Genomic DNA, 16,639 nt, shown 5'->3' on the forward strand with positions numbered 1-16,639 from the left:
AGCTAATTGTCTCAACAACAAAGGTTGTTTCATGTTTCACAAAATATAAATTTTGTTGAATTATTTATTTTGCTCCTATCATTTTCTATTACAATATCTGCTAGAACTACACTGAAACATGAACCAGGTAGAAGGAATGCTGACAATAGCAAACATTCATGCAGATCCTTTTGTAACAATTTGCAACAATTGCTCTTTCCCAGCAGATACATTTGGAACAGTTTCGCGGATAAACTTGATTGTTTCACATGTAAAGAGTTAACCACATATCGACGTTGTCTACAATTGCAGCACATTATCCAAACAAAGGCAAATGTTCAGTACGAGTGCATTCTGAAAAAACGGTTTGCTACTAGAGCTTTGTCCATCTTTAACAGATATGACATATGAAAAGTATCTAAAAGACATTGTTGATGTTACATACAACCTACGAGACTTCCATGTACAAAGCAATTTTGTGTTGGATAGTTCAAATGTCATTTTGCATACAGAATGATGCAACTTCACTGTCAAAGAGGGTTAATCTCTTCTGTTATCTTATGCGTCCACCTGCCATGGTGCTCGTCTTCTGTTGTTGCCTTTTCATGAAATTTGTTCAAATTGCATTGTTTCAACATTTTGTTTCATAAACCATGCTCCCCAAAACAACTGACAAAATAGGTTGGCATTTTGCAAATGTAACCATAGTGCAACTTTTGCAATCTGCAGCAAACCTGCAAGCCTTTTGGTGTCTGTGTGCTCAATCTGAACTCTGGGATCAAGGAGCAAGGTGGGATGATGCAGTTAGTGTGTATACACACCCCATAATAGCTCACAGAATAGGTTGGCACTTTGAAAATGTAACCAGAGTGCAATTTTTGCAATCTGCAGCAAACTTACAAGGCTTTTGGTGTTTGTGTCATCAATCTGAACCCTGGGATCAATGAGCAAGGTGGGATGTTGCAGTTCAATATGTCATGATACTCAGAATCTCTTCACAATTGTAAGTTGGACGTTTTCCTATCCGATCTACAAAAGCAAAGCATGATGACATGATACTCAGCATGTAATGATTGCTTACTGAAAAGCAATTGCAAAGTTAGTAACTATCTATCCTATGGACCAACTAATTTACCTTCTCGACAAACTAAGCTCTGTAGATGTTGTATCATTGATCACTAGATGTTGTAAATAATAAATATTCATTTATTGTCTTAGCTTAATGCTTTGGATGTTGCAAATAATAGATATTCATTTATTGTCTTAGCTTAATGCTTTGGGACATATTGATGATCATTTCATATTCGCCTTCCTATCAATGCAAAAAACAGTGTGTGATATATGCACAAAATCATTTGCAACATTCACCTCTTTCATGCGCCTAACACCATGCTTTTGGTCACCCAAAGCGCACAATAGAGTAGTCTTTTCTAAGATTGTCTCCACCAAAGCCTCCAATGCTGCCAACTTTTTCTTTGTCTAGACAACACTATCCTAAGCACCCGACCTTCTTCTTCTCGAAACCATATTCTTGCTACTATGCATCGATACAAGGCATGTTCATAGGTTCTGTGACTACCTCAATCAACTTCATAGCTGACATTCTCAACATCCTTCCTAACTTCCTAGTCATTATAGGCACACTACAAGTCTTGGTCTCATCCAAGAATATAAAACAATTCTTACATGGCATACGAATTGCTCAACAAACACAGTCTGAGGATTGTTCAGTGTCAAATCTATAGGACTAACAGATCGCTGGTAGCCTTAAGCTCATAGCATTGGTAACATATAAGCTCTAAGATTAACTACCTGTATTTACCTATTCTTTGTTATAACATTATGAGCTCTTAGTATGAAGCTGGGATATACATACTTCCCTAATCAATGGAGTTTTATGTTCATCTTACGTATTTACTGTAATCAATAGTTAAACATCACACGTAGTATTAGTATTAAACATAGCTTAATGACTAGAATAGTACTAATATTATAGGCAATGACATTAGCTCTATTCTTACACGTATTTCTTATAATGAATGATGACCCTAATTACCTCTATTACAGCCAGATGTGTCATATATGCATCAAACCACTTGCAGCACTCACCTCTTTCTTGTTACATGTGTATAAGCTATGGTGCTTCAGGGTCTCTATCTTGAGAAACTACCTCTCTCACAGCCAGAGGTGTCATATATGCATCAAACCACTTGCAATGCTCACCTCTTTCTTGCTACATGTGTATAAGCTATGGTGCTTCAGGGTCTCGATCTTGAGAAACTGCCTCTCTCACAGCCTCTGGATGTCACACCTGGACTTACCAAACTATTATGTTGGATGTATAATGTCCTAGCTAGTACTTACCGTCGTAGTACCGTTTCCTGATGACTCACTCTCACTATTGGCCTAGTCCCTGGTAGGTAGTGTGGAACCTCATAATTGATTAGCTCATAATGCTAAAACGCTGGGTATACCTCTTTGGGACCCGGCCATACAGATGTCCTTATAACCCAGTTCCTCATTTTTATTAGCTTTATAAAAGCCCTCTGGTTTAATAAAGGAGTTGCTCATGTAAGATGGTTGGTTCGTGAAAATAACAAGTAGTTCAATGTTCAAAGTACCAGGTTCATGGTTCATAGCATAGAGCTTAACCGGAACTACAACCGTCTATCTTGAGAAACTGTCTCTTAACCCTTGCTGCTTACTCTGTTATTAGTGGTGCTTCCATTGGTTTAATTGGCGCAGCGTTGGGATCTTGAACGACCTCTACTACTGAAACTGCTTAATCAATCTGCTAGCCAACTAGTATTGTTTTTGCTCGCTATGCTACTTGTGCCAGATACAACTTCAACCAACAATAACATAGAGCAAGGACTAGCTGCCGCGCAACCCCTCTTGTTTATAAAACAAACGAATGCTATTTAAGAATTTCTGATATAACAGTCTGCCCCATGTGCCTCCACAAACTCCCCCTCCACCTTGTCTGCACCACCGCAAACCCTCCACCTTTGCCTGCACCATTGCCCAAACCTCCACCCACTCCGCTAACTCCGCCAAATTCTCCTCCAGCTGCACCACTAGCACCTTCGCCTAATCCTCCTCCAACTCCCGCCCCGCCACCTACACCTCCGCCCAAATCTCCTCCAGCGCCACCACAAGCTTCGTCTGTATAAATATAATTATATCAGAAAATGCATAGATGAAGAGAAGCAATCAAAAATTGTTAGCCTATAGGTCAAGAGATTATTCCCAAGAGAAAAAGCGTCACTAGATTCCCAACTCGTCTACGCCCATCAAAACTGGTCTTCTAAATGCTTTATTTCGAACCAATGCCAACCAAAACTGGTCTTCTAAATGCTTTATTTCGAATCAATGCGTGGTACTGATAGGTATCTGGTCGGTGCTAAGATTCGAGGAAATTGCTAACTTCTGCTGGATGCTTTATGTCTACCTCGGAAAAAAGAGATGCCGTATGTCTAGTCAATGTGTCCTCGTATCTGATAGGTGACAAGAGTCCAAAAAGCAGTGTGTTGAGATTAGAAGGAAATTGCTCTGAACTTCTGTTAGATGCTTTATGTCTAATCATGCATCGAAAAAGCAGTATCGAGGAAATTTCCCTAAGAACTTCTCACTTCCCCGTCCTCCTTGATGTATCAGTTCCTTCTATCTATCCATTTAAGAAACAATTTAATAGTAAGACAAAAGGGCATTGAATTAGATATCTGTATCACGACTCGGTTTCTTCTGCTAAATAAGAATTTGAGAAATTGACCAGATCTCAATAGATCGGCTTGAGTATTGAGATATTGAAACGGAAGGTGATTGATAAAAGGCGCAGAGCTGTGAAATTGTGAGATCTTACAGGCGAGGAGCTGGTTGAGTGCGCAATCCCAACCTCTGCAACACAACTTCAATCTTTACTTCTTTCTTATTCTATATATCCAATGGCCTCCTCTTCAACATCCTCCTCACGTGGCGAGAACGACAGCTATGTGTTTGATGTTTTCATCAATCACAGGGGCCCAGATGTCAAGAAAACGTTGGCCACCGATCTCTACCATCGCCTTTGCGCACATGACTTGCGAGTGTTTTTAGACCAGCAGGAATTGCGCGAGGGAGAGAATATAACTCCTCAAATTGAAAGCGCCATTAGAACAGCCACTGTGCACATAGCAATTTTTTCTCCAAATTATGCGTCTTCAAAATGGTGCCTCGATGAGCTTGTATTGATGGTGGACTCCATGTCAAATTTCAAGTCCACCATTATCCCGGTTTTCTACGGTGTCAAGCCTGCAGAGCTTCGGTGGACGCAGGGCGGAAAGGGAGTCTACGCTCAAGCCTTATGCCAACTTCAAGAGAAAAAAAATGTTGATGGTCAACCAAGATACATCTCCAACACACTTGAAAAATGGAGGAAGGCTCTCTCTGACGTTGCAGAAATAAAAGGTTTTGACGGAGAGACGTATAACAGGTGAGAACACCACCCCTCCATGTAAATCTTAGTATTTAATTTGTTGAATTGATAGATAGATAGATGACACTGTACATGGGCATTTCTGCACAGTGAAGGAGGCTGACTTATCGCCACTTATTATTGGTTTATTTTTATTTTGAAAGGGAATGAAGGCAGTGAAGGTTATTTTTGTACGCGTGGCAGCAATAAGCCCTCCTGTAATAAGATCAATAAAATCTCTTCTCTTGGAAAAATAATTAACAAATAAACAAATATTCTTGAGCAGAACAAGTGAAAACAGAGCAAAAGCAAATGAAATTCCTAAAATTGTCACAGTTATAATGAATACTGTTATGTTTGATTCTACGAACCTGAAAAGCCAAAAATGCATAATTTCTGGCTTCAATTAGTTCCCAGTCTTCTAAGGCATGCCAAACCGGGGAATAAAATGTGATTACTTCCGATGGATGCAGATCGACCATGTAAATAGGGCTAATCATAAAGATCAAATAGGGTATCCACCCTCACCATTCACGCTCTCCCCTTCCCCCACCCCTCCACATTGCCACAAACACAAACACCACCACCATGACCACCACAGATCTGAGCACAAACACAAGCTCAAATGCAAGGGCAAATTCAAGCACCACCGACCATTTGCCACACCACAAACATCACAGATTTCATCATTCCCCGTGCCACAAACACCACAGATCTCACCTTTTCCCACACCATCATCATATAACTAATGACATTTTCGGCCCCTTCCATCATAAACATCATGCCGCGTTTTCCTGCCATGCTGCTCTACCCCACCATGGCTTTTTCAATCACCCCATTTCTACCACTCCACATGAGGGCTTATAAGTTTTGTGACTCACCCACACTTTGCTAATATTCTGCACTACAGCTTGTTTATCTACAGGAAAGGAATAATCAGTACTTTTAGACTTTGGTTGCGTCTCTACAGGAAATGGATAATCAGTACTTCCTAGACTTTAGTTGCTTATGCGGGGATCAGAGCCATAGATACTTCAGAGCATTGAATACATTTCACTACTTTGTATATGTATTAGGCATTGAACTATATGTAGCATGCCATGGAATGTGTATTTATTTTATTATCTTTGAATTTAATATGTATGTTGCTTACTAATTTGTGCACATGAATGAATGTTTCAATAACTCGTATGGAAAATGCTGGCAATCGGTTTTCGTTTGCATTTTTCAGGGCAATTTGGAAAAGGATCACTTAATACCAGCAACAAATGAGTGTGCCCTATTTGTTTCTAAATAGGGTTAATCATAAAGGTCAAAGAAAATTTAAATTATACATCACTCAATTGTTCAGAAATTCTTCTTCCCGTTCAAGTCTCCCACGCTTTACTCAGTTCTTGTATTATTTGTTTGAGATCTTTAGTTCTGCCCTTCCAATTGAAACTGGTTCTGCGTTGCTCAACCGCTGTTCATGTTTGGTTTTAGTGTGAAAACAGGGGTCAACCTTCCTGTGGTAGAGCAGCTCCTTCAAGACGTGGTGGAAGGAGTGTTGAAAAATGTTAAAATACCGCGGTTTGTGTCAGAATATCCAAAAGGCTTGCAAGAAAAACTAAGAGAATTTGAAACCAGAGTATCACTGCAGTGGGAAAGCGGGGAGACTAGAGTTATAGGAATTGTGGGTCTTGGTGGGGTTGGCAAAACCACCCTAGCAACAGAATTCTATAACCGTCAAAGGTCAAATTACAAACGATATTGCTTTTTAGAGGATATCAGAGACAATCGTTTAACTACCTTGCAGAAATACCTACTAAAGGACTTGACTCAAAAGGACATGGAGATACGCAGCACTACTCAAGGTAAAGGAAAGCTCCGAAGCTATCTCCCATCTTCTGATTCTCTCATTATTTTAGATGATGTGGATCATATTCAGCAGTTGGAGGCATTACTTTATCCAGCCAGGGATGTCCTTAAAACCGGTAGCTTAATTTTAGTGACATCCCGCAATAAGGATGTTCTCACAAGCTCAGGCATCCCAGAGTCATCCATATACATTCTAAAAGGCCTCAATCGAAGGCACTCGCGAGAGCTCTTTTGCTCGCATGCGTTCGGCCAGCGTCATCCCCCTGTAGGATTTGACAAAGAGGTTGAAAAGTTTTTGGATTTCTGCCATGGATTACCATTATCCATTAAAGTGATTGGGTCGCTTCTTCGTGGCAAAAATGATTTAAAACTTTGGGAAGCACAATTTCGTAAAATCTCCAACATACTTCCTGATGATATACAAGGCAGGCTAAAAATTAGCTACGACGGTCTTGATGAAGAGGAGAAGAAGATATTTTTAGACATTGCTTGTTTCTTCGTAGGAGAAGACAGAGATAGAGTCATTAGAATATGGAATGGATCCCGGTGGGAAGGAACGTTGGGTCTTTGGACGCTGGAAAACAGATGCTTGGTGGAAGTGGACAGTGAAAACCGTTTGAGGATGCATGAACACCTTAGAGACCTGGGCAGACATCTGGGGGAGAACGAACCTCCTGATTGTGAGCTTAGATTTTGGAACCTAACTGACAACCTTTTTCATAAGCTTTCTGGCCAATTTCCTGTAAGTATTTTGAAGCTTTCGACAGATTTCCAAATAGCGTCCTGTTATCAAAATTGTGTCTGGTTAGTTTTCAATTCTTAAAACTTTGCAAGAATGAATCTTGTTTCTAACAGCTTCGAGTGAACAATTCAGGTGCGTGGAATTAGCATGGTTGACCGAAATGAGCTTGAACAATCTTTCCAAAACCTTGCGGAGTCTGCTCGCACTCGTTTATTGAGTAATATGAGCAGGTTGCAGGTGCTTAAGGCTGAAGGTTGTTTTGTTGAACGACTATTCAGTGTTTGCCAGCAGTTACCACAACTAATATATCTCTACAGGCGGAACTGTCCCAGCTCCTTCTTACCTTCCTCCATTTCAATAAAGAATTTAAGAGTTTTACATGTAAAGGGAAACTTTTCGAAAGCACTCTGGCAATACGAAAGTCGGGTATTCTTCTTGAATTTTTCCGGATCTCTTTTATGTTTTTTCTTCCAATCGTAAAAATTGATTGCATTTAAGACATTTACGGTTTAATAATGTATGTGAACATTGCAGGCACCTCTGCAGTTGAGCGAATTGTGTATTGACGCTCCCCTTTCAAATGTTCCAAAGTCCATTGGGAAACTGCAGAATCTCGAAAAACTTGTACTGTTGAACAGTGTCTTTCAAACTTTGCAATCCTTGATAGGCGTCGTTGGGACCTTGAAGGGTCTCCAAAGTCTGATCTTGGGAAAGTGCAACACTTTGCAAAGACTCCCAGAGTCACTAATTGGGAACCTCACGGACCTCCAAAGCCTTGATTTGAACCGCTGCTATGCTTTGCAGACGCTTCCAGACTCGGTTGGGAACCTAGCGAGCCTCCAACATCTAAGCTTGCGCTGGTGCTTCTCTCTGCAGACGCTTCCGGACTCGGTTGGGAACCTGGTGGGCCTTCAACATCTTGACCTGGGCTGGTGCTTTGCTCTGCAAACGCTCCCGGACTCGGTTGGGAACCTGGCGGGCCTCCAACGTCTTGACTTGGTCGAGTGCTCCACTCTGCAGACGCTCCCGGACTCGGTTGGGGCACTGGCGGGCCTCCAACGTCTTGACTTGACCGCGTGCTCCGCTCTGCAAATGCTCCCGGACTCGTTTGGGACTCTGACGGGCCTCCAAAGTCTTCTCTTGGCCGCGTGCTCGGCTCTGCAGACGCTCCCGGACTCGGTTGGGAACCTGACGGGCCTCAAACAGCTCGACTTAAGACGGTGCTTCAGTCTGCATACGCTCCCAGACTCGGTTGGAAACCTGGCGGGCCTTCAAAGTCTTATCCTGTCTAATTGCTCCTCTCTGCAGACGCTCCCAGACTCAGTTGGGAAGCTGGTTGGCCTCCGAAGTCTTGTTCTGTCTAAGTGCGACTCTCTGCTGTGGCTCCCAGACTCGATTGGGAACTTAAAGAAACTCCGAATTCTTGACTTGGCCTGTTGTTCCAATTTACAGATGCTACCCAAGGTTGAGCAGTTGAGTTCGTTGGAGAATTTTATTGTATTTCAATGCCCCCAACTGCAATGGGGTGCGGGAGTAGTCGAGCAGCTGCGCCAGCGATTGGGAGAAGGCTTTATTGAAGAAAGCTGGCGAGAAGTCTCCAGTGATGAAAGCTCCAGTGAAGAAGGTTCCAGCGAAGAAAGCTGAGAAAGCAGGCGTTGTCTAACATTATACCGTTCCAGAGGTTTTGGCCGAAATTTGGTGACAGTGAGTTGAATTTTGATCTGTTTGATTATATATATATATGAATTCAGCATTTTGAAAATTTTAAGGGACATTTGGACTGTGTTGATATATAAATTCATAACTGGAACTTATGATTTTCTGCAGAATTCAATTCTGAATAAATTAAACAGTAAAATATACCCAAAAATATCCCAAACTTATAACAAATAAACTAGTGTTCGGATATTACAGCACTTTTTATCATTACAATCGTGGTCAGGTGGCAATAGTGCCCACTGCACGCTGCATACAGAGCTAGAGTCATTAACCTCCGAAGGTATTTAATTAATCATAAGGTCTGCACTTCATTTCATTTCATGTGGTGTTTTAAGACATGTTGGCGCAAGCAGGAAAACGGGCCTGTCAGTTACTGCACTGTTGGATGCTAGGCTTGGCAAGAGAACCAATGATTGAGGATACCTTATGAGGGAGAGAATATTTCCCTTAAAACTTGCTAATATGATTTGATTTTACAGAGCTTCGCAACAATGGGGGCATTTTGATGCGTTGCATATGATTTGATTTTACACAGCTTTGCAAGAATGTGGGTATTTTGATGCATATTTTACACTTGAAACTAGTTTTAGCAAATGATAATATATTATATTTGGGTGTTCTACATATTTTTGAAAAAATTATTGTATTTAGAGGTGCTTTTTAATTTAGTAGGGAAGAGATGTAATATCTTGTCTTATCTTCTTATATAAATATTTTTTTTAAGCTTGGCAGGAACATGTCTAATATATCACTTCTAATTAGGTGGAAATTGAAAAGTAACTTCATATCAAAGGTGCTTTAAACAGAGCACCCAATCACCGTCTATCCAAAACCCCGTGGATGTTATATAAATATTTTGATTCTACATAAAAAAAATAAAAATAAAAACATTAATAATTAAATCAAATTGAATCAAATGATTACGATTGAAGTCTCATGTTTTTGGACTCTGAATTTTGACAACCCATAGTTTTGCCAATAATATTTTTATGTAAAAAGAAATATTATGAGACTATCCTGAAGGTACTTCAAAACCATACTACAAGTGACGACTGAAGGAAGCATCATGTAACCACCATACATAATCTCTTTCGATTTCGAGGATGGTACATCCACTGTCAATATTTCAATAACCTCTTCTGGATCCATCGGGTGAGGCTTAGCATCTCTCTGTAATATGGATTGAGCAATTTAAATCAGCTCGCAGTGACATTGGTATGGTATGTAAGTCAAGATCAAGAGCAACCATTAGAAGTGGGAATTGAATCTAAGAGGCAGCTTTAGAGAGCTGATCTACGATTGAACAATAATGGAATATGATGCAATAAATCAAAAAGTAAAAGGCGATGAGTCCCAACCTTAGGATCTATTTGTAGAACAAACATTTTATATTTCCAGATCATGGATTCTATAAACATTACCTCCAAAAGACCGGGATGATATCATCAGGTATAAACTTCATTAGATTTCCCCCTTGCAGTTGTGCCTACAAATAACATGTGCATTCCATTGATGATTCTGTTATGGATTCCAGCCAACCTCCGCCAACAGTGAATTACTATGTCTGACCAAAAAAAGCACAATGCCGTAGCTGCCTAAACCAACGATGACTGAAAGTTGAAATACAAAAAAGCCTTCACAGTCCTGCTTGACCTCAGCTAAACGATGTAGTTCTGCTAAGATAAAGTTTAGAGATAGTGAGAACTGACTCATTTGACATTTGCATTATTAAAATTGGGTTTAGAACACCTTGCCATGCAGCCAAGGTTAGTCCAGACTCCAAATGGGAGATAACATAAATTTCACCGGCTTATTGAGAATTCTGATGAAAGATGAACTGAAACTGTGGTTTACTCTGTGTGATTACGGTAAAGAGGGATACATAAATTTCATAGGCCAAGAGTCACCATAGAAAAAAAGAATAGCGCTGGACTCTGGAGAAATCCACCTATCCAATGAATTCTATTTATGAATAAACACTGACTTGTATACATAATAAACAGTAGGATGTAGAGCTTGGTGGTGCAGTTAATTTGCTGCCACACTTCTGGGTCTACTTAGCACCTTAAAGTTCACTTTTTTCACATTGTTACAAAATTGTAAAATAAATAAAAATATTAATACTGAACGACTTACCTCTTCAGAAAGCTCCATTCTCACAGTCTTCTAAAGACTGATGTTTTTCTGACAGCATGCCACAAGGAACTCCATACATGTAACAATTGACCCCCTAAAGCCAACACAACAATGGCTAATGATATTGCAAGAAAAACTCAATAAACTGTGATCTAATCTACAAATCAAGGTCCCAAAGCTCCAACCCAAACAGTGAAATGTAAACAAAGCTTCAAATCTCATCTTGAAGATCTTGACCCTATGCACTACTGGTAAAAACTGACACTTCCTCCATCAGTGTCTATCTTTACAATTCACCAATACCAGAAATATCTCCTTCTTAGCTGGTTTGATAAAACCTTATTACTCTGATCACTACTTGCTTTCATGTCAGACTAACCCCACCTACTTGAGCAGCAATTTGTAAGGTTTTGTATGGGCTTAAACTCACAAAAATGTTGAAAATGTCAATAAGTATGATTTTACCTGAGCATATTGTTTGATGATGGTAACAGATTTTGTGAGGGTGTCATAAGGAAAAACAGCACAAAAATGGAAGGAACGAGTTTTTGCACCCACAATATCATACTCCACAATTTTTCTTTCACACTTGCTGGGATCTGCTACTTCTTCCTTGCTCGGTGGGTGCTGAAATGCAAAACAACTAATAATTACTTTTGTTAAGAGTATAGAAATACAAAGCAACTGGAATCTATCTATTTATATATACATAACCCACCTTGACAACACGGTTCTAGACATTCAGATAACGAGAATAACGAAGTTCTGTAATATTCCCTTTTTTGGATATGGTCAAAGTGGACAGAATCTGCCCATGGTATTTATCGTGGTATTCACCCATGGCATTGGCCCATGGTATTTGTCTTCGTTTTTTGAGGGAAAACAATAAAATAAAGTCTCTAGAGAGTCCATCGAGCCTATAAAAGGGGATAGAAGCCTAACATTGTGATCATTTTGAATCTATCTATCTAATTGTGTTTTGTTGAGAACTTGGCGTGGCCAGTTCCAATTTGATCCCAGGGATGAAAACCCCATGGGTGAGATTTCTCTAGTGGATTCATCCAGGATCCACAATTGTGCTTAAGTATCTTTAATTTCCCTGTTGATGGGCAGCCATACATGCCACAGACACGGGCTTTAGCAGGTCTTATGTGGGCATGTAATTTTGTTTTCAGTTATTTACATAAATAAGAGACTGCATTCTCAGATCTGTTTTGTATTTGGTTGAACAGAATTCCTTATGGTTGGTCGATAGCTAATTTGGTTAAGGGATTGTTGACTAAAGGGATGATGAAACTATTATAAATTCCCTCATTTAATACCTGGGGCTGGTTTTGATTCTTGGCTAGGTTCAATATCATGTTGGATATGGATATGGGCATCTTCAATGGTGTTCATGTGTTCATATATAGTACTTGGTTAGTTAAAAGGATAGTTCTTTGGCCAAACATGTTAGACAGTTTCTAGTATCGAGCAAATCTGGAGCATTACTCATAGCCAAGACCGAGATCTAGTGTTAGAACTCTATGTTATATGAGTAAACCTATAGCCATCAAATTGGGAGGAAAAATAACAAGACCCAGATCTCGTGTTAGAGCTCTATGTTCTATGAGTAAACCTATAGCCATCAAATTGGGAGGAAAAATAACAGCGCTGAGAATTTCTTCTACACCAGCTATTGTTGCATTGGGTTATTATTTTCTTCGTTATTATTTGCAGGTGTTCAATTTTCTTATAGAGGCTAAAGATTTATCATTTGTTTTCTTTCAAGCTCAATATAAATCAATTTCTCAAAAGGATGTTATGTTATGTTATCTCCAGTAGCTTGAGCTAGCTGGACCCAAGTTCCAATTGATCTGCTCCTATCATATTTGATTGGTATCACCGCATAGGAGATCCAGATCAAGGTCATTATTGCAGGAGAACAATTTGTTTCTACAAAGGTTTATTATCTCTGCTTAAAGGAGGTAAATCAATTTTATTGAAGAAATCCAAGGAGAGAGAGGAAGAAGACCAACTGTTGAAATCCATTGATGCCAAGCCATAATGTCATCGCTTTACTTTTGGAAACGCCTCAGGAATCAACATAGTAGTACCACTAGTCCTCTACGTTGCAATACTTCGGTGGATCACAAATGGCAACAACTTACAAATCAGAAGCAAGAGCAAAACAACAAGCCTTTCTCTCAGAAGATCCATGCTATCCTTCAACAGTCAGAGGATATCCAGAAGGAAGATATCAGAAGCAAGTGTCTCTTTGCACTTGGATTCGAGTTGCAGTGTATGAAGTCAGGAGATGCCCTTCTTAAGTTGGAGGAATTAGACACGTGTTTATCCAAGGTGGGACAACCAGAATGGAAGAAACTCAGTTGGGCTCTCAAGCCATCCATGCTTGCATTAGTACAATCCAAACTCTGGGAGCATCCTTGTGGAGAGGTCAGGCTCACAGTTGATTCTTGTCTCAGCAGGATCATAGCGTTAACATCACCATTATTGCCTTACAATAATGATATCATGAGAGATATATTGCAGTTGATAGTAGAAGCCCTTCAGGGGTTTAACAACATCATGCTTCCTGATTTTCAGAAGCAGTGCAAAATCTTGGAACTCATGGCAGAGTTCAGCTTTGGCACATTCATGTTAAATTTGGGATGTGAGGACTTAATCTTTCAAGTGTTCCAGAACTTTTACACTAGCATTACATCAGCTCATCCAGATCGTGTCAAAACAAGCATGCAAAAGATTATGTCATTGTTTTTAGAAGGAGATGTCGACATCTGCAAGATACTAAGATCCAATTTGTTGATCATTTGGAGAAAGGAACTAATTGTATCATCATCCGCCTATGATCTAGTCAAAAAGTTGGTCATGCAAAACATAAAATTGCTCAGAAGAGTGTTGACTAGGAAGGAGCTGAAGAGGATTGATGGAAGAAGCAAGAACAAAGAAAATAAAACTTGTAGCAAGAATGAACTAAGAAGGCAAGGACTATGCTTTATCTGTAAGGGATCTTGGGCACTTAACCATTCATGTCCAGGTGAAAGGAAGGAGGCAACAAGGACAAAACAAAAGGAGATTCAGATCATGAGGATTCATCTGAAGGATCCAAGTAGTCAAGTACAAATGGCGAGCAACAACACAATGTTATTCAGAGAGACTTGCAGGACAAGCCGATGATAATCAGCAAGCTTGACAAAATACATGGGGAAAGGAAGGAGGTAATTCTTCCTAATGATGTGGTAGACTCTTGTAGAACTGAGTCCATAGATCTCCAAGAGGACATCCATGAAGAGTATGAGCAATCAAGTGTAAATAAGAGTCCACCAGTACCTCCATGTTGGACAACCAGAGAGGATGGACTACAAATTTTCCCCACAGGTAGAGAAGGCCAGGAAGAAGACATTTAAGGAGACTTAAGTGAGGAGCTAGTAATGGTAAACCGGCATGATGAGCATGATCATAAGAGGCAGCATGACAAATATAGTATGCATGATAATCCATTTCAAGAAAGTCGATCAAAGGTTCAAGTTGGAGCTATGATAGTTGAGCATCCTGTGCAGACAAATACAGAGGAATTCAGCAGGGCACCCAAATTGCTAGTAGAGGATTTTCTGGAAAAGATCATGCATTTCAAGACAAATCTTATGATGTTGAAGCAGAGAGTCTGGACAGTCCGAGACACTGTCTTACAGGAAAATAGAAAAATTGAGGAGCTCATAGGGGTATGTGCCGAATCAACGACCAAGTTGTCTAGTGTTGAGGAACGACTCAAGTCCCTCACAAGGCAGCAAGAGGAGTACAGTTGGGAGTTCTAGAACAACCCTCTACAGGAGTACATAGATAAGGCTTGTAGCACTACCAACCCGCCTTTATACATTGGGGATAACAAGGTAGAGTTCTACAAATGGATCATGTTGGGTGATCGGGTGGAGCAGCATGAGTTGAGCATCAGGCAACATCAACATGGTAGACTTATTCCATGTGTAGGCATTCATGCATTATATCCTTCCCACGAGATGGATTGGCGAGAGATTATGAGTTGGAACTCTATTGATGGGATACTCTTATCCAAGGGCATATTGCAGCTTGGGCCCTTAAGCACGAGCAATGATGGAGGGTTGAGATGGTATCATAACCCACAGGTCCCAGGACTTAGGTGGCATTGGGATCTAGGGGAATCTATTGGGGGCAAGATTGACTAGAGGATTGTTTGGGATCTAGGTATCGAAGGATCCATTTAGGATCATTTAGCATGGAGGCATGGAATAACACACTAGGTTGTATGGGATCCTGGTATCAATATACAAATGCTTCTGTTATGGATAGAAGTGGATTGCTTGAGGGCAAGCAATCTTTGGGCGGGAGGATTTGTAATATTCCCTTTTTTGGATATGGTCAAAGTGGACAAAATCTTTCCATGGTATTTACCATGGTATTCACCCATGGCATTGGCCCATGGTATTTGCCTTTGTTTTTTGAGGGAAAACAATAAAATAAAGTCTCTAGAGAGTCCATCAAGCCTATAAAAGGGGATAGGAGCCTAACAGTGTGATCATTCTGAGTCTATCTATCTAATTGTGTTTTGTTGAGAACTTGGCATGGCTAGTTCCAGTTTGATCCCAGGGACGAAAACCCCGTGGGTGAGATTTCTCTAGTGGATCCATCCAGGATCCATGATTGTGCTTCAGTATCTTTAATTTCCCTGTTGATGGGAAGCCATACTTGCCACAAACACGGGCTTTAGCAGGTCTTATGTGGGCATGTAATTTTGTTTTCAGTTATTTACATAAATAAGAGGCTGCATTCTCAGATCTGTTTTGTGTTCAGTGTTTTTACTGCAAGAATTTTATTAGAACACTTAGAGTGTACCAGATCTATTAAAAATTTTGATGTTTGGGATATTACAAGTTCCTCCTATACCAACGAGGCAGCCCAATGTTACAGTCAATTGCCTTTGTCAAGCTGCTATGAATCAAAATGGGTAATGCTAAATCAATCCCAAAATACTTCAAATCAAAATTGATATTGTATTTTACCTTCAATATTTTGAATTCAAATTCTGAATCTGGATGTGAATGTATAGTCGATGACTGAGAAGCAGGAATGTGTTTTGTGGTTGTAGAAATTTTGTGCAAAAGGGCACCTGGTTGATTTTGCAGATGCCCGCTCAGATTGATTGTTTTCAAAAATGATTAGTGGATGAAAAACATGAGAACCGGGCTGTCTTGCAGTCTATCAATGGTACGCAGATAACTAGTAAGAGAAAAAGAGATTTAATGGGCCACTAAAGAAATGCATTGTAAAAATTTGGTTGGAGAGCAACAATTTCAAAGCGCATGCAGATGGGATTAAGGTGGAGCATGGTTTACCATTTGTATTGAATGAAGCGCTTGAAGTCACTCCCGTGTTCTCACCTGCGGAATTGGTTCAGAGTAACCCGTGAGCTATTGAGGCATCTAATCGAGACTTCAAAAAAATGGCACAGCATGGAGCTCTGTTGCCCTCTAACAAAGTCATACTTGAACCAATTATTTGCAAATCTAATGTATAATTTTTTTAATTATAATTTAATTCTAAAATAAATCTAATCAAACCTTAAAATGGATATAAAATCTTCGTAAATGCGCCTCTAATATATTCTATATTTACTTTTGAAATATTTTTAAATATAATAATTTAAGTTATTTTAAATAAAATAATTTAACCTAAGATAAATTAATTAGTGTTAAGTTAAACATTAATAACAAAAAATA

General features: G+C 39.8%; 2 protein-coding genes and 1 long non-coding RNA gene across 3 annotated transcripts; 2 read left to right on the plus strand and 1 right to left on the minus strand.

Annotated features, from left to right (window-relative positions):
* The first annotated feature begins 3,667 nt into the window (after positions 1-3,667).
* On the plus strand, positions 3,668-7,954 carry LOC149144849 (disease resistance protein Roq1-like). The gene is made up of 5 exons (XM_089452285.1): positions 3,668-4,450; positions 5,915-7,031; positions 7,164-7,457; positions 7,566-7,728; positions 7,836-7,954. Exons 1-5 carry the CDS (start codon positions 3,924-3,926, stop codon positions 7,952-7,954), a joined length of 2,220 nt encoding a protein of 739 aa, XP_089308411.1. The 5' UTR covers positions 3,668-3,923.
* Positions 7,766-9,191, plus strand: LOC149144850 (uncharacterized). Its single transcript, XM_089448121.1, has one exon. The coding sequence runs from the start codon at positions 8,124-8,126 to the stop codon at positions 8,673-8,675; it is 552 nt and encodes a 183-aa protein (XP_089304247.1). The 5' UTR covers positions 7,766-8,123; the 3' UTR covers positions 8,676-9,191.
* Positions 9,192-10,761: 1,570 nt separating this feature from the next.
* LOC149144851 (uncharacterized) lies at positions 10,762-16,393 on the minus strand. Its single transcript, XR_016264022.1, has 3 exons — positions 16,256-16,393; positions 11,352-11,513; positions 10,762-10,980 (listed from the first exon to the last, which is right to left on the minus strand). It is a non-coding gene; the product is annotated as an uncharacterized LOC149144851 (long non-coding RNA).
* Positions 16,394-16,639: the final 246 nt, after the last annotated feature.

The sequence above is a fragment of the Pinus tabuliformis genome, chromosome X (genome assembly GCF_031772625.1).
Source record: "Pinus tabuliformis cultivar Carrire ecotype Pingquan chromosome X, CPIR1, whole genome shotgun sequence".
Classification (NCBI taxonomy): domain Eukaryota; kingdom Viridiplantae; phylum Streptophyta; class Pinopsida; order Pinales; family Pinaceae; genus Pinus; species Pinus tabuliformis.

Coding starts and splice junctions, on each gene's coding strand:
- LOC149144850 (XM_089448121.1), top strand. CDS start 8,124: ATGCTCCCGGACTCGTTTGGGACTCTGACGGGCCTCCAAAGTCTTCTC.
- LOC149144849 (XM_089452285.1), top strand. CDS start 3,924: ATGGCCTCCTCTTCAACATCCTCCTCACGTGGCGAGAACGACAGCTAT. Junction 4,451..5,914: donor GACGGAGAGACGTATAACAG/GTGAGAACACCA, acceptor GTTTGGTTTTAG/TGTGAAAACAGGGGTCAACC. Junction 7,729..7,835: donor GACCTTGAAGGGTCTCCAAA/GTCTGATCTTGG, acceptor TATGCTTTGCAG/ACGCTTCCAGACTCGGTTGG.